This window comes from Ciconia boyciana, chromosome 14, assembly GCF_034638445.1.
Source record: "Ciconia boyciana chromosome 14, ASM3463844v1, whole genome shotgun sequence".
In the NCBI taxonomy this organism is placed as follows: Eukaryota; Metazoa; Chordata; class Aves; order Ciconiiformes; family Ciconiidae; genus Ciconia; species Ciconia boyciana.
In genome coordinates, this window is record NC_132947.1 from 12123274 (window position 1) to 12143654 (window position 20381).

Genomic DNA, 20381 nt, shown 5'->3' on the forward strand with positions numbered 1-20381 from the left:
ATGAATCAGTGCATCCATATGCTTCCAAGTGACCTTGCAATCTGGAAAAATACCATTTTATCCCTGTGTTTAAAAGAAAAAAAAGCAGAGTTGTGGTATAAAAGGTTGACAGAGAGGTTAAGGCAGAGATGTTGCTCCCTCAGATGTGCTGCCTTCCCTGTCATCCGACTGTTACCAGGCAAGTGACTCCTGGTGCCAGCTACAGCAGACAGCTTCACTGCCCTCGGGTCGTGATCTCGGGCACGGAGCATCCACTGTGCAGAAGCTACATCAGGCCAGGCAAACTACATCAGGCAAAGCTACATCAGGCCAGGAATAAGGTTGTGGCTAATGCCCTGGCCTTCCACAGGCTGGAGCAGTTTGGGAACTGCTTTAGCTGCAGGAAAAAAGGAAAAAAAAGAGAAAAAAATATTCCTTTCTTTTTTCTTTTTTTTTTTTTTTTAAGAATGTGACAGATCTCTGGTCACCCCAAGCCCAACAAAATGGGCTTGTGTTGCAGAGAAATTACACTTCCTTAGGAAATGCCCCCCAGTGCACTGAGTTGTGTGAATGCCAAAAGCTGCAAAGGTGGTGGGAGGGGAAGGCTGGGAGCCAGGAACGTGTGCGTGATGCTGCCTTGAGTTTTGGGGCCTTACCTTCTCTTGCAGCTCCAGATGAAGACTCAATAGATGCTGTTAAAACAGTAACGAAGCGTGCACGCGGTGGGGAGGGAATCTCACAAATGCTTTGCGGGCTTGCTGAGCAAGGGCTAAAATACCCTGACCTGCCTGCAGCCTTCTTGCTCCCTGCAGCAGAGCTCCAGGCGTCTCTGCAGGCAGAGGCCCTTGGCACGGGCACGGTGCTTTGAGCTGGCGAGAAACTTCCCAACAGGATGGTTGGAAAATGCCGATTTTGAAGAAATCAAAATGTTCTGTGGGGAATGTGTTGATTTTTCATCAGCTTTTTCTGATGGAAAGCAGGCGGCTTTCCCAGGGTGACCCTGCCTGGTATTGCCTCCTGTGCGCTGCCGAGCCGGGAGCCTGGGCGCGCAGGGAGCCCGGGCACGGTTCTCCCTGATGAAATACTGGTGAGGAGTCTTGGCCCGGGCAGGGCGAGGGGAAATTTTGGCGTTTTTCCTCCTTGGATGAGAATTTGATGCGGCCTGTAAAAGAGGCATGTTTGTGTGTGTGTTTTTAAACAGGTAATTCACAGGTTGTATGTGTGAAAATACAGTAAATCCAAGGTCAAGTTAAATTTTTTCCAGCAAAAGAGGCTGAAAATGATTTCTCGAGTTAAACAGTTAAATACCAGGACAGTTGTGCTTTGTCTAATGCCAAGGGAACTAACACCTCCTCCCTCTCCTTGTCCTCAGGTTCAGTGGCAAATATGAACATTTGTCAACATTTGACACCAGCTCCTTGGGACATCATGAATTTGCTGGAATCTAGACCACAGAGCACTTGCAATAGCGCTTTTTAAATTTTAATTTCATTTAAGTGAAAGAAAAATAATCATCTGGATCAATTGTAGTGATGGCTAGCAAAAGAAAATCCACAACTCCCTGCATGATACCAGTAAAAACACTGGTGCTTCAGGAGACTGAACTGGACACTGTAGAAGATGATCGTGAAGGAACGCAACAAGATGCTCCTGCGGAAGGGCCAGCAGCTAGTGATGCTGGTGCCAGCAACAGTAATAATGGAGCTTTGTCTAACGGGCACCGCGGTATTGCTGATGGTGACACTTATATCTGCAAGTCTTGTGACTTTGGATCTCAAGACGTTCATCACTTCTTTGGGCACTTGGACTCTGAGCACTTAGACTTTAGCAAAGACCCTGCGTTTGCATGTGTTGCGTGCAACTTTCTGGCAAATAGCCATGAAGGGCTCTCGCACCACAATGCAGAGTTGCACGCCGGCGAAATGAGCTTCATCTGGAGGGTGGCTAAGCAGGACAATCATACAACTGTGGAGCAAAGTCTCTGTGAGGCCACCAGCAGCCATGACCTTCCGGGAGAGGTCGCTGAAGAAGGGGTGGATGGCCAGTCTGAAATTATCATTACCAAAACCCCCATCATGAAGATAATGAAAGGTAAACCAGAGGCCAAAAAAATCCACACACTGAAGGAGAATGTTTCAAGTCAGCTGGGCAGTGAGTCAGAGGTGAAAGATGGAGAGCATTCATTCCCAAACGGGTCCGTGCCGGTCAGCCAGCCCACTGCAAGTTCAACAAAATCATCTCATATAGTGAATGGCTCCATCATAGGAAACGTGCCTGTTCTGCAGGCGGGTGTTGCACAACTTGTGTCACTGCAGCAGCAACCCCCGTTGCATCAGCAGCTACCTACGTCCAAGTCCCTTCCCAAGGTGATGATCCCCCTGAGCAGCATTCCAACGTACAACGCTGCCATGGACTCCAACAGCTTCCTCAAAAACTCTTTCCACAAGTTCCCCTACCCCACGAAAGCTGAGCTCTGCTACTTGACCGTGGTGACAAAGTACCCAGAAGAGCAGCTGAAGATCTGGTTCACTGCCCAGAGGTTGAAGCAGGGCATCAGCTGGTCACCGGAGGAGATCGAAGATGCCAGGAAGAAGATGTTCAACACCGTTATTCAGTCTGTGCCGCAACCCACCATTACAGTTCTGAACACACCGCTGGTTGCAAATCCTGGGAGCGTCCCCCATCTTATTCAGGCAACTTTACCGGGCCATGTGGTGGGGCAGCCGGAGGGGACCGGGGGGCTGCTGGTCACGCAGCCCATCATGGCAAACGGGTTGAAGGGCACCAGCTCCTCCTTCACCTTAGCGGTGACTTCTGTCCCCAAGCCGCAGCCGGCGACGCAGCACAGCACGGTGAGCTCCAGCAGCGCGTCGGGGGTGAAGGTGGTCAGCAGCGGCCAGTCGCTGCTCACCGCCTGCCCGGCGATCTCCTCACAGACCTTCCTGGATCCCAACGTGTACAAAAACAAGAAGTCCCATGAGCAGCTCTCAGCCTTGAAAGGCAGCTTCTGCAGAAACCAGTTCCCTGGCCAGGCCGAAGTCGAGCGTCTGACAAAAATCACAGGCCTTTCCACCAAGGAGATTCGAAAATGGTTCAGCGATAGGAGGTACCACTACAGGAATGTGAGAGGCGGCCGGGCCGTCTTCCCTGGAGACAGCACTCTCGATTCCCTGCCTGAAATAACCTTCGACGTCTCGCCCAGAGGAGCCGAGCTGAGTCCCGTGGCGGCAGCAGCCACGCCTGCCCCTCACCACCCACCGCGGCGGCAGTCATGGCACCAGGCGCCCGACTTCACGCCGACCAAGTACAAAGAGCGGGCACCAGAGCAGCTGAAGGCCCTGGAGAGCAGTTTTGCCCAAAATCCCCTTCCTGCCGAGGAAGAGGTGAACCGCCTGAGGGGGGAAACGAAGATGACGCGGAGGGAGATTGATAGCTGGTTCTCGGAGAGGAGGAAGAAGAAGGTGGCGGAGGAAAATAAGAAAGTGGAGGAGGCAGCTCGGCAGGAGGAGGAGGAGGCAGAAAATGGTGGTGGGGAAGGGGAAGACTCCTCGGATGAGCTGAGGGCCGCAAGCGAAAATGGCTCAGTCGACGCCTCCAGCAACAACCCGAACTCAGTGGAGCGGAAAGTGAGTCCCATCAAAATCAACCTGAAAAACCTCCGAGTGACCGAGTCCAACGGCAAAAGCGAGTTACCAGGTGCTTGTGCAAACGAGAAAGGGGATGGCAGCTCCAGCCGGCCACCCACCCCTCCGAAAACCAAACTGAACTTTAAAAAAACGGCCCAGCAGCGGCACCTGCTGAAGCAAATGTTCGTGCAGACCCAGCGGCCCACGAACCAGGAGTACGACGCCATTGTGTCCCAGACGGGCCTGCCGCGGGCCGAGGTCATTCGCTGGTTCGGGGACAGCCGGTATGGCTACAAGAACGGGCAGCTGAAGTGGTATGAGAACTACAGGCGGGGGGTTTTCCCCCCGGGGCTGGTGGAGGTCAGCCCCGCCGGCCGGGAGGTGCTGGAGGACTACTACGAGAAGCACAAGGGGCTGCGGGAGGAGGACCTGCCCGGCCTCTGCGAGCGCTCCCACCTCAGCGCCCAGCAGCTCAAGGTGTGGTTTGCGGTGAAGGCGGAGGAGGAGAGCAGGGGTGCCGTCCCCGAGGAGGCCGGCGAGACGGTGGGAAGCCGGAAAGGGCCGTGCGAGGCCGGCTCGGAGGTGTCGCAGAGCAGCGAGTCGTGGGAGCCGGGTGGCCAGGAAGGCAGTGCCGGGACCCCCGACACCCCCAGCCTGCCGCCCGCCGCGCGGCTTGGTAAGGCCCCCGCCTCGGGCAGGGCTGGCTCTGCGGGAGGGTTTGGGCGAGCACGGGGCACTGAGCATTTCCCATTTGGGAAACTGAGGTTATAGGGAAGGGTTTAGTGTCTGGTCTTGCTGTTTGGGATTTAACTGAGGAAGTGGTGAGGAAACCCCTGGGAAAGAGGGGGGTCAGGGAAGGAGGATGAGGAGGGCCCGGTGAGATGCCGTGAGTGCAGCTGCCTGCCTGCCCCTGCCTGCCTTGGTCACTGGATGCTGGCTCCATTCTGAAGCCAAATCCTGGCTTTATTTTAAGCCTAAGTAAAACCAGTGGGAGTGTCTGGTCCCTGTACCTGCCCCAGGTGAAGGTGGCCCTTGGGTTCATGTATGAAGGGGATGGGTGTTTGGGAAGGAAGGGGCCTGGCTGCTGTCCCCCATGTCACTGGCTCCTTCCATGCCTCCCCCTGGCCTCGGGCAGCAGACGTAACCCCTGCCTGCCTGCGCAGGCAAGAGCCTCCTCCCTTCCCTCTCCCGCCGCCAGCTCTCCAGATGTGAGCATCCTTGTTTGGCGCGGGGCAAGGCTTGGGTGTTGAAGATGGAGGCTGCAAGGAGGGAGAGGACGTGGAGGGCTGGTGTTTACAGCTGCTGGCCCTACCCCTCCTCCAGGACTCGCTTTTGAAAGGTGCGAGCGCGTGTGGAAGGAGAGGAGAGGGGGTTTCCAAGCCTTCCATGGGCTCTTCAGAAGTGCAGCTGGGGGCCGTTTCCTCCCCGGCAGGGTTCCCACCAGATGGGGATGGCTGAGCGCTTGCCCTGTCCTGCCACGGGCTGCGCAGTCCCTCGCCTGCTCCACACATGCAGCCCCTTGCCGGCGTGCTGGGCAGCTGGGATCTTCTCCAGCCCTGCTGCCTTGCTTCGGAGCCCTGCGCACACTTCTGCCATGGCTGCAGGCCTTAAAAAAAAAAAAAATCCACTAAAATTCATTGCTTCCCTCCCCTAACGCAGAGGAGATGGAGCAGGGGTTTGAACAGGGCCCTGCCCTTCTTGCAGCTGAGAGGTCTGGATGTGCCTTGCCCCATGTGCTTTGCTTGGGGAGCGGCTGCAGCCGCAGGAGCGGGCTGGGGAGGTGTTGCAGTGGGAGCGGCTTGGGGAGGGGTGGTGGGCCAGCTTTTGTGCCCATGCCAGGGCGATGGCTGTGCCCCTGCTAGCACCCTCTGAGCGTGGCTTTATGCCACCCAGTGTGAGGCAGTCCCGTCACCCCTTGTGGCACAGAGGCAGGAGGTGCTCAGCAAGGGTGCACAGCTTTGGACTGCCGCGGGCTGCATCCCACCTTAGCCCTGCCACTGGCCAAAGCCCAGCTCCGCTCCCACGAGGATTTTGGGTTTCCTGGCCCCTCTGAAAGGGGCTGGCCTTTCTCTGCAGCTGAATCCATCAAGGCTCACGATTTTGCCCATCCCGAGACACTCCTGCACCCCTTCCTCCCCACCCAGCACCCCACCAGGGTTGCAGGCCCCTGCGGCAAGCCGGAGCGTCTCTGACACCTCTGTTCTTTTTCAGAAACAGACTGAACTCAAACCACCAGCCCTGGAGGATCCGCTCTTACCCTTGAGAAGAAATTTTTGGTCTTTAAGAAACCCATGGGCTGGCCTGATCCAAACCTCAGGAGCAGGACGTGGTGATAAAGCACTGCCATAAATGAGACCTTTGAGCACAGCACATGAGAGAGCGCGCGTGCAAAAACTGGGCACTTACTGCAGAGCTCTCGGTGGCCCAGCCGAGGAGATGGCTGAGAGCTGGCGGAGGCGGGGGCTCAGCTCACACCCAGGAAATAGGATGCTCTTGTTTGCTTTCCAGTCAACAGACTTTCAGATTTCATATTCATATACCGATGCCTACAGCTGCCTATACAAGCATAACGAATCTCAGACATTGTGTAAACAAGGTCATTGCTTAGATATGGACTATCATGGCACAGTACTTTTTTCTTTTTTCTTTTTTTTTTTTTTTTCATCTGTCCGTTAAGGTGTTTGTTCTCTAAAGGTTGGCATGGCTGCATATATCCTCTCCACCCTTTCTGGTCCTTAAGCCCTGGCAATGAAGGGCTTTGTGGGCATACAAGTGTGTGGCATACAAGTGTGTGTGTGTTAGGAAAGGAAAGGTATCTGAGAAGAAAACTGCCATTCTTGTATTAAAGTTCAGCAGGAGTTGAGTGAGATTTTTCATCCCTACGGATGAGGTTAGCTTTAGCATTGCGTACTCTCCGATAAGTAGCAGGTTCCCAAACCCAGACAACCCAGGAGATGGAGTTTGGTGTCATTTGTCCCTTCCTGGCTAGAATATTTTCCCCTGTGCTCCTGGAGACTGACTGTAGCAGGCTGTTAAATCTCCAAGTGTCCCTTTAATCACTGAGAACTAGCACATAATAATTTTTCCATCCTGACCTGGAATCCTTTTCATTGTTCAGAGAGAACAAGCTGTTCTTCAGAGAACAAACGCAGAGAATATGCAGCGTTGCTGTGAGTGGTTCAAGTCATTGTTGTCTCCAAGGGATCGGCGAGGCAGCAGCTCTTCTGCAATCAGGAAGTTTCCCTCTTGCAGCCCTACATGACAGATCCTCCTGCAGCAGCGCTGGTAACTTCAAGTGTTTGCTCCAGTCTTTTTTTCTTCTTCTTTCCCCCCCCCAGCTCATCTGCAATAGTTCTGGTGAAACGGCAAAATAAATTTCCCAGTTAACCTTCCTGCTTCCCGGTACCAGTACATTTTTAACATGTCCACGTTGTCTTGGGTGGTTGCTGTGTGATACAACTACTTGAAGACTTTTTTAATATTCTTTTCTAATAGAAAACAAGGTCTAGAAGGGAAACTCCTGAGATGAATAGTCCAGCCAAATGCTGTGTCAGACCATTCTGTCACAAACTAATCAAATCCCAGTTCAAAATTGGTTCCATGTTTTGCCTTCACTTTTGCTCTTGGAAGGCTATTCCAGAACTTCACTGCCTTTGAATGGTTAGAAACTTTATTTAAATTTCTAGTTTGAATTAATTCATGGCCGGTTCATTCCTGGTTTGTTTTGGAGCCAACATTGTCCTTTAACTTAAATAGTTTTTGGTGTTTATCCGCTGATGTATTTATGGAGAGTAGTCATAGCTCCTTCTTTTTGCCAAGCTAACTCAGCCAAGCTTTTTCAGTAGAAGGTTTTTATTTAGTGAGAGCTTTTTAATGTGGGAGACTTTATTGTTGGTGGTAAATTATATTTATTAGAAGGGTGGATAGCGAGCCCCAAAGGATCGGATCCAGAGATTTACAAAAAAATCTGGTTTAAAACCAAAAAAGCTCTTTCAGAACCTCTTCCAAAGATGGTGTCTGATTTCTACCTTTAATTGCCCTTGCTTTTCCAATTCTTTCTTCAACCCCTCTTTAAGAGGCCGCCTTGTTCAGCTACTAGGAGGGGCTTTATCTGCTCAGTGCTTTGCAAGAGAGAGCACTTCCTCTCGCCTGGCGGTACGTGCCTCCATGGTAGGTGCCTGTGCCGGAGCTCGCCTAGCTCCCCTGGCACACAGTGTAACCCCCGCGGCCAAGTGTGAGCATCTGCTTCAGAAGGAGATGACCTGCACCCTAAAGAGAGCCGGGGCGACACGCTCAGATGTGGACATCCGCACTGCAACCATCCCTTAGCAGTCAGAGGAACCCTCCCCAAAACGCTGCGAGCAGAGGTGGTGGCAACCCGGACCACCCTGCTGTGACACCAGGCTCCCTAAATTTCTTTCTCTTTAGAAGCGCTATTGCTGGTCATGCCGCGGTTGGAGGCATAACTGGCAGCAATCCCACCTCGGCCTCATGTTGGCTCAGCCGGGCACCGTCCCTGCAGCTCTCCTCTGGGAGAGCAGGGGCGGCTGCACTGCGAAGACAGCCAGAGCCCCAGGGGTTCACCCTCGCGGGGGGCAATCCTGCACACCCTGAAATGTCACAGGTGACAGGAGAATCTGGGTGGTCCTAGAGGCAGAGGTAGCAGATCTGGGAGTCGTGTGGCCCGAGAGTATGAGTGTATGTATGGTGTTACCTTCAGAGAACAAATACAGGTAGGTCAATTTACTCTCTAGTGTCTATGTACATGCAGGTTTATTTAAGTACACATATATAGAGTTCAGATATGCCATTGATTCTTTATTGCATTAAGATGTACATTAAAAATGTACACTTTTACTAACTAGTTGCTATATAAATATGTTGGAAGTGTAGTTTGCCCATTCAAGGTGATTTTCTGTGGGATTTTTGGTGTACACTTAAAGGCCTATGGCTAATTGGAAGAGTGATCCCCGCTCCATCTACAGAAATGCTTAAGGACTATGGTATGAACTGGTCCCTTCAAATCATTTTTCCATGCATTAGCTGAAATTTTTTGCACTTGGATTGTACTCGGCCAGTTTTCTAGAAAAATTGAAAAGAGAACTCTTGTGAGCTAGAGGGAGAATTTCCCGGTGTACACAGAAAAACCAGCCTTGAGGGTTGGAAGCTGCTGAGGTTTTTGAGCTTTGTCTCCATGCATTCATACAAGCACAGCAGGAGTTTTCTTTCTTTTGGGTGAGAGGAATTTTAAAAAGTGGTTCCATGCAGATTCCCCTCGGACGTGACGATGGGGCTGGCAAGCCCCATTGCATGGGGAGAGTGAGATTTAGAGACAAAAAAATAAAAAAGTAATCGAGTTCCCTTTCTGACTCCTACATTCCTTATCATCTGCATTTTTTAGTTGACTTGAAATCTCCATGAAAGTATAAGCTGAAGATTTTTGAGAGTTTAGCTCTGTGGTCCTCTGTTTCCCTATTGCATCTCTTTTGAAGCTGAGGAGAAGCAGGTGTCATCTACAACTAGACTCAGGTTTTGGTGCAGGACATTAGAAATGTATTTGCATCTGAAACTGAAAGGAAAAATTGAGAGGTGGCTTGACAGTCCCAGCAGCAGCTCTTCTGGTGTTAAGAGGAAGTGTCACCACAATTCTACACAGTGTGTGAATATTTATCATCATCTAATCAAAGATGAATATCTTGACTTGAAAGGAGGGACATAAGATAGATGTCGTGTAGCCAGCATCAGTGAGGAAGGGAAATTAAATTCTTCACCTCCATCCGTTGTGTGTGAGCTTGGGCTTGACAGGCACGGTAGTAACCATCATTTTTAATCCATGTGAATCTTGTTACTTATGTCTCTGAGGCTGCTTAGATTAAGGGCACAATCCAATTGCTTAATAACCTGAAACCCTGATTTGTGCTGTACCTGGCTCACTTGTGTCAAGGACTGCTGGTTCTCCTGATGCAAGGAACAGAGTTACTTTATGCATTATCAGCAGGCCCTGCCACCAGATTTCTAGACATGGCTCTGTGTTTCATTTGGGTAGCTTATTTTTCAGCTCCTTAACTAGCATCCTGAAAATCATTCTTTTTCTTTTTTTTTTTTTTTTTTTTAGCAGAACACTAAACCAACCATGATTTATAGGCTCCTATTTCCACTTGCCTGAGAGCCGAGCGCTGCTGCACATCAGACCTGCAGCCATGGCAAGAGGAATGGGCACAGGCGCTTGCTTCGGTGCATGGCACGCGGTGGTCATGGCATGCCTGCACAGCTCCAGCTGCAGCTATTTAGCACAGCTGTATGTCCCCTCCCTGCCAGGGGCTTGCGCTGGTCACCATGAGAAGCCATTGGCTAAAGCAGAAGCTGCTGGCAGCTGTGATGAGAAACCCCGTAGTCAGCCCACAGCTGAACGCAGAGCCTTAACCTGCCCAGGCAACGCTCGCACAGAAGCTAGAGCTGCAAGATATCTGCTTGGTTAATTTTTGCTAGGTGTTCCCTTGTCTATTCAGGAGGAAAAGGAGGATGTAGAAGGTTGGTTTTCCTTTTAGGGTTTTGGGTATATATATATATTTTTTTTTTTTTTTTAATGAAAAGCAACAATTTTTGGTCACAAGTAGAAGTGTTGTATTCTGTCTTCCCTGCAACCCCTCTCTTGGAGACGTTACAAAGGCAACCTGATCGGAAGGTGATGTTTGGAAGTTGGGTCGCTGGGAATTGGAAGAGAGAAAGATGATTTGCAGCACTTAGGCACAAATTAGAAAGTTAACATGATGCTGCACCTTCCTGTCAAGTTGATAGTATTTAAAATGCTTGTAACCTTCTCTCTCCTGTTGCGCAGATAATTTTGGCTTCACTCTTTTCAAATCAGTCGGTGGCCTGATGTGATTCAGCTCACTGCAGTAACCTCTGTTGTAATGTCTCAGTTGATCACAAAACCAGCAGGGTAAGATTAGGCAACACTACAAATGGGGGGATGAGACACTTGCAAGCTGTACCTTTTTTTATTTTTTTTTTGCAAGTTTAGTTTCTGCTGTATGTTTACTGGCGGTGGTCCCTGCCAGGAATGCTGGATTTGCATCGCAAAACTTTAAAGCAGAGCAAGGGAGCTCTGTTACCTAAGCAGTGATTTTTTGTTTTGTTTTGTTTTCTTGTTATTGCCTGTTCCAGTAAAGCGTGCTCTGTTGGCTGATGTTGGCCACATTTTGACGGCACGGTTAAAGCCACTTTTTCCCTGTACTGATGGAGAGTGGTATTTGGAGGACTCTTGCTTACTGGTGCTAGTGAAGGTTGGGCTAGGAATCCATGGCATAGAAAACTTCTTGCTAAAATTGCACTTTCTCTCTGCCCCATCTGGCTCGTGGTGGTGTTATGGGTACGTGGCTGTGATTCCCCTTGCACATACTAACATTGCACTAAAAGAGAGACTTTGGGAACAGCGTGTTGATCACTTTGTTTCTCAGCAGACCACAAAGTCAGCCTAATGGGGTCTTTTTTTTTTTTTTTAATTATTGTTATTTAGAAATCATGCTGGTGCTGAATGACCTGGAATTTTTGCTTGGATTTATCCAAAGGAAAATGTAATTGTAGCTGCAACGGGACCTTTCATAAGGGTGGCCGTGCAGCTAGGGAGCACAGCAAGGGCTCTGCTGTGTAAACCGTCTTTGTACCGGGGAGGTGTGGGGGGTTCCAGTGGGGTTATTATTGTGTTTTTTTTAAGACCACAATTTTAGATGGTCACCTTGGCAATCGTGTGAGACAGGAAATAGTTTTTACTTTTGGTAAAGGTTTTAAAGAGAAAAAAAAGTGAAGCTGCCTGTGATTGTGGGCTGTGGCTATTACTAGGGCTAGGGTAGCTTGTACCTGCTATGGACTTTACCTGCTCTTATTCTGAGGGCAAGAACTCCCTGTAGCAACAATGCCACTTCTGAGAAGTGAACGGCAAGTTTCCCTTCCTTTTGTATATGTGGATGTGAGGGTGGGCGAGGGGAAGAGCTTGCTTGTACAGTTTGTTGAAATGAAACCAGACATTTTTGGTTGTTCCTAAATAAAGAGCGTAAAAGACGAATGTGAGTCGACTGGTGATTGCACTCGGGTTTGGGGAAGCCCACGGGGCGTGGGGTGCTGAAGCGGGGATGCCCTCTGCCCAGTGCTAATGCTGGGCAATGGCGAGAGCTGCCCCACGCAGGGGGATGCTTGCTTGTCCAGGAGCGGGGAATGCTGCGTCACAACCCTCACATTCATCTTAAAAGCACAACAACTTACCTGCGGGGTAAGGCCATGAGCGAGTGACCCGGCTCATGAGTCACTGCTCATCCCCAGGCCAGTTCAGAAAAGCATGGGCAGCTGTAGCACATACCCTTACCATTTTAAGTGAACAACATTAAACCTGGGGCTGCTCCCGGTTATTCCCCCCCCCCGTAGCTGCAAACTCCCTATAGGCAGGAGGAAGAGGGAGCAGCGCAGCTCCCCCGGGCAGGGCTGCACCCCAGCTCCTCGACGCAGCCCCGGCACATCTGCAGGGGGGCAAACCGCCAGACACCCGAGCCACGACGCATGTAATACTGACACTTTTATTGTCGTTTAAAGCTAGAGCGGACTTGTAAACGTAGAGTTTCACTACTGGACCCATAGGCAGTGGCTATACAGGTAGGTAGATGCGATGCCGCCAGGACAGAGACACGTGCTGCCTTGGTCGCTGAAGTCCCCCCCGCCGCGCTGGGAACAGGTACAGCAAAGGATGGCTGCAAAGGGCTGCGCGGGAGCGGGATCTCTGGGAAGGCAGGCAGAGCAGCGACGGCAGAGGGCTGGCTGGGGTTTTTTTTGGGTCTCTCCTCGCGATTATAGACAGTTTCGTCTCTCGCCTCGGCGGCTGGTGGGCTGTACGCACCGATGCGCTTCGTTAAGGGCTTGATGGTGAAGGTTGGTGGGTGTTTGGGGTTGGTTAGGGGTTTCGTTTGGGTTTTTTTTTCCCCAATATTTTTTTTTTTTAGTTCTCCACTGGAACACCCTTCAGCAGAGAAACTGGAAAAGCTGCCTGAAAGTAGGCCATAGCAGTGCCGTTTCCATAGAAACCAGTTCACAGCGTGCCGTGAGATTCACAAGCACTGGAGGTGCTTTCGCCTGCCGCGATGGGCTACAGCCGGTTGTCCCCGTTGACCCGGGTCCTCCGCAGTACCCTGCAGGGCGGCACAGAGGGGGGACACAGCTGAGGCTGACCAAGGGGTGATCAAGGGCAACGCTCCGGTGTCAAAAGCTGCCCCATGGGAGGAAAGCGGGGGGCTCGGCATGTCCCCCACACCCAGGGAAAGTGCCACCGGCTGTGGGGTGGCAGCTCCTTGTCCCACCCTACTCCCATGGACCCCAAAGCAGCGACTCCCCCAGGGACTGGCACAACTTTCATGCTGAAATGTAGGGTTTCCACGCAGCAAACAAGACCGCAGCTCTGCTCTGGGTTAGTGGGAGGCTGCGTTTATCAGCCTGCACCAAGGGGACTAAATGCTGGGGGCAGGGGGTGTCTCATGCTGGGAAGAGCTCAAGGGGCACTGGCATACCTTCGCTCCCGGCTCTCGAAGTGGTCAGCTAGCTGCTCCTGTGACACACGAAAGTCCTCAAAGGGCTGCTGGTACCGTGACTCGAAGGACCCCTCTCTGCCTCTGCTTGCCAGCAGCTGATTGGAAGCATCCCCTGCTCGTTCCCGTAGGGCTGAAGCACTGAAGAGGTTTATTTCGCCATTCTCCTGCTTGGATTAGAAAAAAATATATATAGTAAAGGGCTTGGGCTTTCAGAGCGTATGTCTCGTAGCAAAGGCAGTCCTGCTGCAGGGCCCTGCTGCCCTGTGAGCTGCCGTGCAGGGTGTGCAGGGGTCTTGGGGTTTGCAACGTGCAGCTGCTCTGTCTTTAACAAACATCGCTGGCTCCCTCCAACATCATTTTAAATGAACAAAGAAAAGAAACATCTGTCTCTGAAAGAGCTCTGCCCTCCACTTATGCCAACATGGACGGCCCCAGGCCAGCCAGGCTCCGTGATACTGAGCTGTAACTTCCCCAGAGTGCAGGCAGGGACTGGGATGGAGCAAATCCGCCTCCTTCAGCTTTTGCTGAAGGGATTTCCAGGCAAGTCAAACGCAGCTCAGGCAGGACCCTGCCTGAAACGCCCCAGCTCACTGCAGGAGGCGAGCCCGGCGCTTCCCGTCCTGCCAGCCCTCCGTACATCACTACAGTGCAGCACTGAAAACTTGGCCATCCTGCACGCACTCAGGCCAGGCAATGCTGAGCTTCGCTGCACCAACCCGCCGGCAGCAGAGTCATGCCGCTGCGGGGGCGAGTGGAGCAAGACACTCTCACGTCCTTACCTTGCTAGGGAAAATGTCTATCTTGACGAGGAGGGAAGCCAGCTCCAGGTTCTCGCTGTAGTTGTTCTTCAGGGGTACAGCTCGGAAACCTGCAGCAGGGACAGCCCCGGCATTACTCGTGGCACAGGCAGGGACATGTCAGTCCCCTGGCACAGAACTCAAGGGGGTCTTCTCCAACCCCCCCAGCTCCCCTCAAGTGGCAGTCGGCCCCAAGGGATGTTAGCAAATGATTTCTTCCTTCCTTTACCTGGTTGGGGATGTGACCTGTCATGGGGACAGGAGGGACTGAGCCAGCCTGGGGACTGACAGTGTCCTCCCATGAGGCTCAGTGTCTCCCTGGCTAACGATGCAATGAGCAGACTGGTGAGGACCACCATGACAGCCCCTCCCTGCTTCCCCGAGCACGTTACCCGTCTTCAAGCCTTTCACCAGGAAGGTGGCCTGAGCCAAGAAGTTCTCATCGCTGAACATGTCCTCCTCGTACACCACGAAGCGGAGGAAGGCAAAGTCGGGGTTGCTGACCTGAAAGTGGAATTGCTTCGGGGTCCAGAGAGGGTTCAGGCCGTTGTCCGCTAGTCACAAAACACGCCGTCAATGGGCAGCCCCCGCCGAGGGCCGTGCCCCCCTGCCCACCACGGCTGATGCTGAGCGCAGGGGAGCAGCCCCCAGCCCGGGGCCAGGCTTTGCTGCAGTGCCCACGGCTCCCACTGTGGTCAGGAGTGGCGGTGCCTCCCTCTCCCTTCCCTTCGCTAACCCACTCACCCACGATCTCGGTTTTCTGCTTGGCGTTGTCGTACTCGGCACCGGACACCTCCACCTCCACGAAAGGACAAACGATTCCCCTTCCATTTTTGGGAAGGTGGCGGGCCCCCAGGACCTGGGCAGAGAGCAGGAGAGACTTGGTAAGAGTTGGGAGCAAAGGAAAAAAAAAAACTTGTCTGCATACCAAGACATTTTCTTTCCAAATAAATCACCCTGGCTCTGCTAATTGGAGAGAGACGAGACACTGACAGCCAGCCCAGCCCTGGAAGCTGCTGTGGTGTGTTACCAATCACCGATTTGATGTGTAAGCCATAAAAAAAGGCAGCTGAACTGCCCCAGGTTCCTGTCTGCCGCCTGCACAGCCAGGCCTGGGACCACAGCATCCCTCCTCCAGCCTGCCAAGCTGGAGCTGGGCTGCCAAGCCAAGCCACCTTCCCCTGCCTGGAGAGCTACGCTGGACACCCCCTTCTTTGCCCAAACTTCTCGGCCCTCCCGCCTTGGCTTGAGGATGAAAAGGAGCTGCTCTATGCTGCTGCTCTGCCTCCTGTTCGTAGCACAGTCTGTGCTCAACTCAAATGACAACCTGCTTCCTTGCGAGAGAAAGAAATCCCAGCTCCCTCTTGCCAGTGGCCATATGTCACTCCAGCGTGCTGTCGGCACGCTGCTGTTGCAGGGGAAGGACACACTGCCAACACTGGATCATGTGCTTTGAGTCATGCTGGGCTCGAGACGGCTTCTCCATCCGTGAAAGCTGGCTTTGGTGGGGACATCGGGCAGTTTTGCCAGAGGACAAAAGGCTGAGCCCATCTCTTAAAGGAGACGGTGACGGGCTACGGCACAGTGACTCTTGACACGTGGTGGTTGCAGCTGCAACCCAAGATGCAGGAAGAGTTTGGAAAACAGACGGTGCAGGGAAACGGTGCCAGGCATTTTTAGGGAGACAGTGGACACAGGGTCAATGGTGCAGATGGGACACGATGGCATGTCCTCACTGAGAAGGGCTGTGGCTGTCTTGGGTGGGATCACTCTGAAACAGAGGTGGCCTCAGAGGAGCTGCAGTTTGTGCACGATGTCAGAAACCTGGGAGCACCTAAAGGCAGGATCTCCGCTGCCTCCTCCCCAGGGTCTGCTCGAGCTGAACGGGCTTGCAAAGGAGACTGCCGACCCACAGCTCGGCTCCGAGACCACTAGGGATGCCTGTACAGGCTAGTGGGACAGCCACTGGTCCAAACATGAGGGCCATCTGGTTTGGCACAGCCACAGCCTTCCCACCCTTCCAGGAGCATTGTCTGGCGAGCTGTCCCGTACCCTGCAGAGCCTCTGCTGCGCAGCTCTGTGAGCTGACACGGGAACGGTCCAGCCCCTGTCCCGCCATCCAGGAAGAAAAAGATTCAACGAGCATCCACAGTCCCTCCTCCGGTACCCCCCACCAGCAGCCCCCCCTCCTCTTATCGCCACCAGCAGCGCACACAGAAACGGGCTGAAAAGTCCGCTCCGACCTCCCAGCATCTTCCCGAGAGGGGCTGTGAGCAAGGGGACATGGAAACATCGAGCCCAGAGCAACTGAGTGACAAGGAGAGGACAAGGCACAGCTCTTGCGTTACCCCGTTGGGAGCCATCATGCGCTCAGGCAGTCCCGGCCAAGCTCTGGGGACAGGGATGCCACCTCCGCGGCTCGTGGATGCCACCTGCCGGCACGGGGCCCCGGGTGGGAGGGGTCCCGGGGGGAGCACCCAGGGGTGCTCCTGCTACTCCTCTCCAGGCACCCGGGGAGGCTGGCGGCCTCCCACGGCTCGCCAGCACCCGTGGGTCTCCCCCTTCAGCGAGGGCTCTCCAACCCTGCGCTGCGGGACAGCTCGTACGCAGGCGCTGAGGGATTTGGTGAGGAGCAGCTGCAGACAGAGGCCAGGAACCCGGACAAACCATTACATCGCCCCAAGCTCGGTATAACCGCCTGGGTCCGACCCAGTCTTCCTCCCACGCTGGGAGGAGGTACTGACCTCAATGGAGAGGGAGAGCGGCTCAACGCCCCGCAGCGTGCTCTTGTCGAAGGGGTCAAAGATGTCATCCCGCATGTTGGCCGGCTGCAAGACGTACCCACACTGGCCACTGGACATGAACAACGCCTGGTTCATCTGCATGGGCTTGTCTGGAGAGCACAGGCAGGAGATGGAGGGAGGAGACCCTGTGCCCTTTCCACAAGCCAGGTTACCTCGATTATTGGTGCCTTGCGGAAAGCCCTTTGCAAGGGGCCCTGGCCCATCCCTTGGCAACGCCTCATGCACCATGGCCTCGCTGCAGCCTGTGCACGTGCTGGGACCACGGGGTGGACTTTCTCATGCACGATCTGCCCAACTACCCAGTGCTCCATGGGACACCTCCTTTTCCTCCCTCTCCTTTCAGCTTTCCTTGTGCTGGCTCTAGCGTTTGCCAAACTGCCCTGAGAGACGCTTGAATTCACAAAAGGAATGAAAAAAGAGGCAGGTAGTTTTCTGGTGGGTTGGTGAGCTGAACACAGCTGAAGCCCTGAGCTCACAGCAGGGTTTGGCAAGGGCCAGGGAAAGGGGAAGGCTGGACTGCACGGCAGGAGCAGGAGTGGAAGCTGGGGAAAGGTGAGCAGAGCAGCGAGCTTGACTCAGACCCTGCAACCAGCTGGTGTCCCAAGGCTGGGGCTGCACCGTCCCCTTTGGTACCTCCTCTGCCTGCCCTGCCTGTCACCTGGGACCTCAGGAACTCCCTACTTCGTCTCCATTTCACCTTGTCCTCGTGGCACCACAACCTCCTGGCTCAGCCCAGCTCCCCGGGTCCATCCAGCCCTCTGGAGCACATTTCCCCTGCAGCAACCATGCGCCTGCACATCAACACCAGGTCTTGCTCCCTGCAGAGCCCCTCCTAGACCCAGAGCCCCCCCCCAGACCCCCTGTTTGCCAGGACCAGGTTAGCAGGGGTGCAGGCAGGTGGTTCAGAGGAGGCGCAGGGTACACCGGGAGCCTGCCCACCTTCCCTCCTGCTGCCCTCACCTGGGGTCTGGAAGTTGAGCGCTACCAGCTGGCTGCCGCAGATCCACATGGGCAGGGGGTCGTAGTTGGAGGAGTCGAGGCGCTGGCCCTTGGGGTAGATGCGGGAGAGCTGCAGGCGGTTGTACTGCAGGAACTTCTTGCCTTTTATCTTGTTGACATACTTTTCTGCCTTGGTCTCAGGGAAGGAGGACATATCTCGGTAACAGGCCCTCTCTGTGCCGATCTCTGGGAGGAAACAGCACAGCGTAAGCCAGGAGCACATTCCCTTTCCAGACACTTCAAGCACCCCGGGCCCCTTCCTAACACCATCCTCTCCTCCCTTGGCTCAGCCACCATCAGGTTGTGCAGACCCTGCTCTGCCCCGGCGGGCATTTGCTGGGTGCCCAACACCGATGGCTGAAAGCATTGAAACCGCTCTTGGTGATCGGGCATGATGCTCCCCGGCCCCACTCCCTCAGCAGCTGCTCTGGATGGTGACAGATCCCAGCAACAGAGGGATGGGGAAGGGAACTTCCACCCTCTGGAGAAGGACATTTCCAGAGCTCCAATGTAAAGTAGTTCCAACTTGCTTTGGACACCTGCCCTCTGCTGAGATCTAGCCAAAGCAGCACCTCGGGGCACACCGCGGGGTCTGTAATGCCACGGTGACTGCCTGCGGTGGCCACCAGACTGGCAGATGCTCACTCTCTTCATCGAAGGGCACAGGTCGGCAATAGACCACCAGCTCTGAAAGCTCCAGGGCAATCTTCTTCCTCCTCTCCATCATCTTCCCTTCGGAGAGCTGCCAAGAGAGGGAGAGAGAGGTGTCAGGGCCAGGTGGGAGCAGCAGTGTTGGATAACCCAGTTCACCAACTGCGGTCAACGGCAGCGCTGGCCTGGTGTGGCCGCTCCTGCCCACGCTGTGGGAACCACCAGCAGGTCTGCTGGGTCTGCATGGGGGTCACCACAGAAGCACCCATGGGAAGGGCCCTTGGTGGGTCCTAACTCCTGCCTGGAGCGGAACTGCCACTGTACCAGCGCAGAGCAGCTGTGGCCTTGTAGCTGAGCCTTGCCACCCTCCATGGATGGAGATCCCCCACCTCCCGAGGCTGCAACACCCTCCCGATGGACCAATCTTTCCAGATGTCCAGCCTGAACCTCTGAAGCCACAACGCGTGGCCACCACCCCTTGCTATATTGTCAAAGATGACGCTGGCTTCATCATCTTTGTAACTGCTCTGCCAGTCATTGCAGGCTGCCATCTCACCACCCTCCCCGCCAGCCTCCACCTGCTCCTCAGCTCCTGGGAAATCCAGGACTTGGCAAGGAGACGTCTCCCCTGCCAAGGGCTCTCCAGACTCACCCGTGCATCAGCCGTCTGGGCTGCCTCCCGGATCTTCTTCACCCAGTCCAGCAAGTCCTCGTGTGTGTCGGCTGCCACGTCAAGGGACAAGCGCGATACCGAGGCCATGCTAATGGAGAAGACGAAGAGGCGGTTGTTCTTCCCCTCGGGGCGGATGGCTGTGTGGGGAGACGGAGCAGAGAGCAAGGTCACAAGCAAATGCTGAGCAACGTCCTTCACACCGCAGAGGGGACAGACATTGAGGGACTCTCATGGCTGCCCCAGGACTCTTCAGCTAAGAGGAGGAGCTCCCATTTATGGTCACTGGAGGCAACAGATGGAGCCCAGGAACTGATAGGTGAGGATGCAGCGTGTATTCCGAGGGGGCTGAGAAGCCTCATGGGGCCTTTGTAGTGCCCTCTTCCTCTCACTCCTGCATCTTCCTCCCATTCCTGCATCTTCCTCGCTCTGTCCCTGAAGTGCCCAGGTGGTAACAGCCACCCGCAGCACAACGTCCTCCGGGCTCTGAGGAGCAGAGGGACGGCAGGGAGCTGCAGGCTGGACCCAGCTCAGCCAGCACCCAAGAGCCCCAGAGCCCATGGCAGCCCGGCAGGGAGGCTGGACCACACGTATGAGAGGGAGGACAAATCCTTACAGAAAAGAAGTGGCCTACAAAATCGGTCTGAGCTCCCTGGCCCGTGGGGCAGCTGCCCCTGAGAGCCCGCTCAAGGCGTGCTGGAGCGGCTCCTCGGCAGGACGCCGGTGCTCCTCGGCCGCAGGCAGGCTGCAGCGGCACGCCTCAGCCCCAGACGCGGAGGCACGCTCTGTGCTGGGAGCAGCAGCGCAGCGCGTCACCACGTGCCAAGCACACACCACAGACCGGTGTTCACTTGCAGCAGGCACAGGGGTGCCTACAGACAGACAGACACCGCAGCCCTTCGGCCTGGAAGACCCGCAAACATCACGCGAGAGGGCTGTAACACCCCCCGGTCCTCCATCCCTCCCTGGCACTCACCGATCTGGCAGGAGGGCACGTCCAGGACACCTCCGAGCAGGTCTCCCAGGGGGCTGTTCTCATCCAGCTGCTGCTGGGAATGAAGCACAGGCAGGACGGCGTTGGACACGGCACTGGGCAGCGCAGCCGAGCGCCGGGGGCTGCGCACACCCGCTCCTCCCCACCCCCCCTCCTTGCTCTGCTCAGGCACAAGCTCACCTCCCGCTCTGGCTCCAGGCTACTGGGACCAGTGATTTCCTCCACATAGTTGGAAGGGAACCACAGCTGCTTCTTGCCACCATAATCTCCTCTCCACCTGGAAGAGAGG

At 54.4% G+C, this 20381-nt stretch overlaps 2 protein-coding genes across 8 annotated transcripts in view; one reads left to right on the plus strand and one right to left on the minus strand.

Moving 5' to 3' along the window:
* Positions 1-11663, plus strand: part of ZHX3 (zinc fingers and homeoboxes 3) — a 51609-nt gene extending 39946 nt beyond the window's left edge. For 3 of the 4 annotated variants that reach the window (XM_072879101.1, XM_072879100.1, XM_072879102.1), the window contains 2 exons: positions 1352-4281; positions 5817-11663. In XM_072879101.1, coding sequence (XP_072735202.1) covers positions 1512-4281; positions 5817-5827 — 2781 coding nt within the window. In that variant the 5' untranslated portion in view covers positions 1352-1511 and the 3' untranslated portion in view covers positions 5828-11663. The remainder of the gene's footprint in view (positions 1-1351; positions 4282-5816) is intronic. The other variant, XR_012045131.1, reaches the window with a different exon arrangement.
* A 498-nt stretch (positions 11664-12161) lies between these two features.
* Positions 12162-20381, minus strand: part of PLCG1 (phospholipase C gamma 1) — a 50408-nt gene continuing 42188 nt past the window's right edge. The window contains exons 22-32 of one of the 4 annotated variants that reach the window (XM_072879226.1): positions 20273-20369; positions 20075-20144; positions 19081-19238; positions 18423-18519; positions 17739-17963; positions 16719-16867; positions 14719-14833; positions 14367-14528; positions 13957-14045; positions 13157-13341; positions 12162-12781 (exon numbers count right to left, since the gene is read on the minus strand). In XM_072879226.1, coding sequence (XP_072735327.1) covers positions 12739-12781; positions 13157-13341; positions 13957-14045; positions 14367-14528; positions 14719-14833; positions 16719-16867; positions 17739-17963; positions 18423-18519; positions 19081-19238; positions 20075-20144; positions 20273-20369 — 1390 coding nt within the window. In that variant the 3' untranslated portion in view covers positions 12162-12738. Of the gene's footprint in view, positions 12782-13156; positions 13345-13956; positions 14046-14366; positions 14529-14718; positions 14834-16718; positions 16868-17738; positions 17964-18422; positions 18520-19080; positions 19239-20074; positions 20148-20272; positions 20370-20381 lie in introns of all 4 variants that reach the window. The other 3 variants (XM_072879223.1, XM_072879225.1, XM_072879222.1) reach the window with 3 other exon arrangements.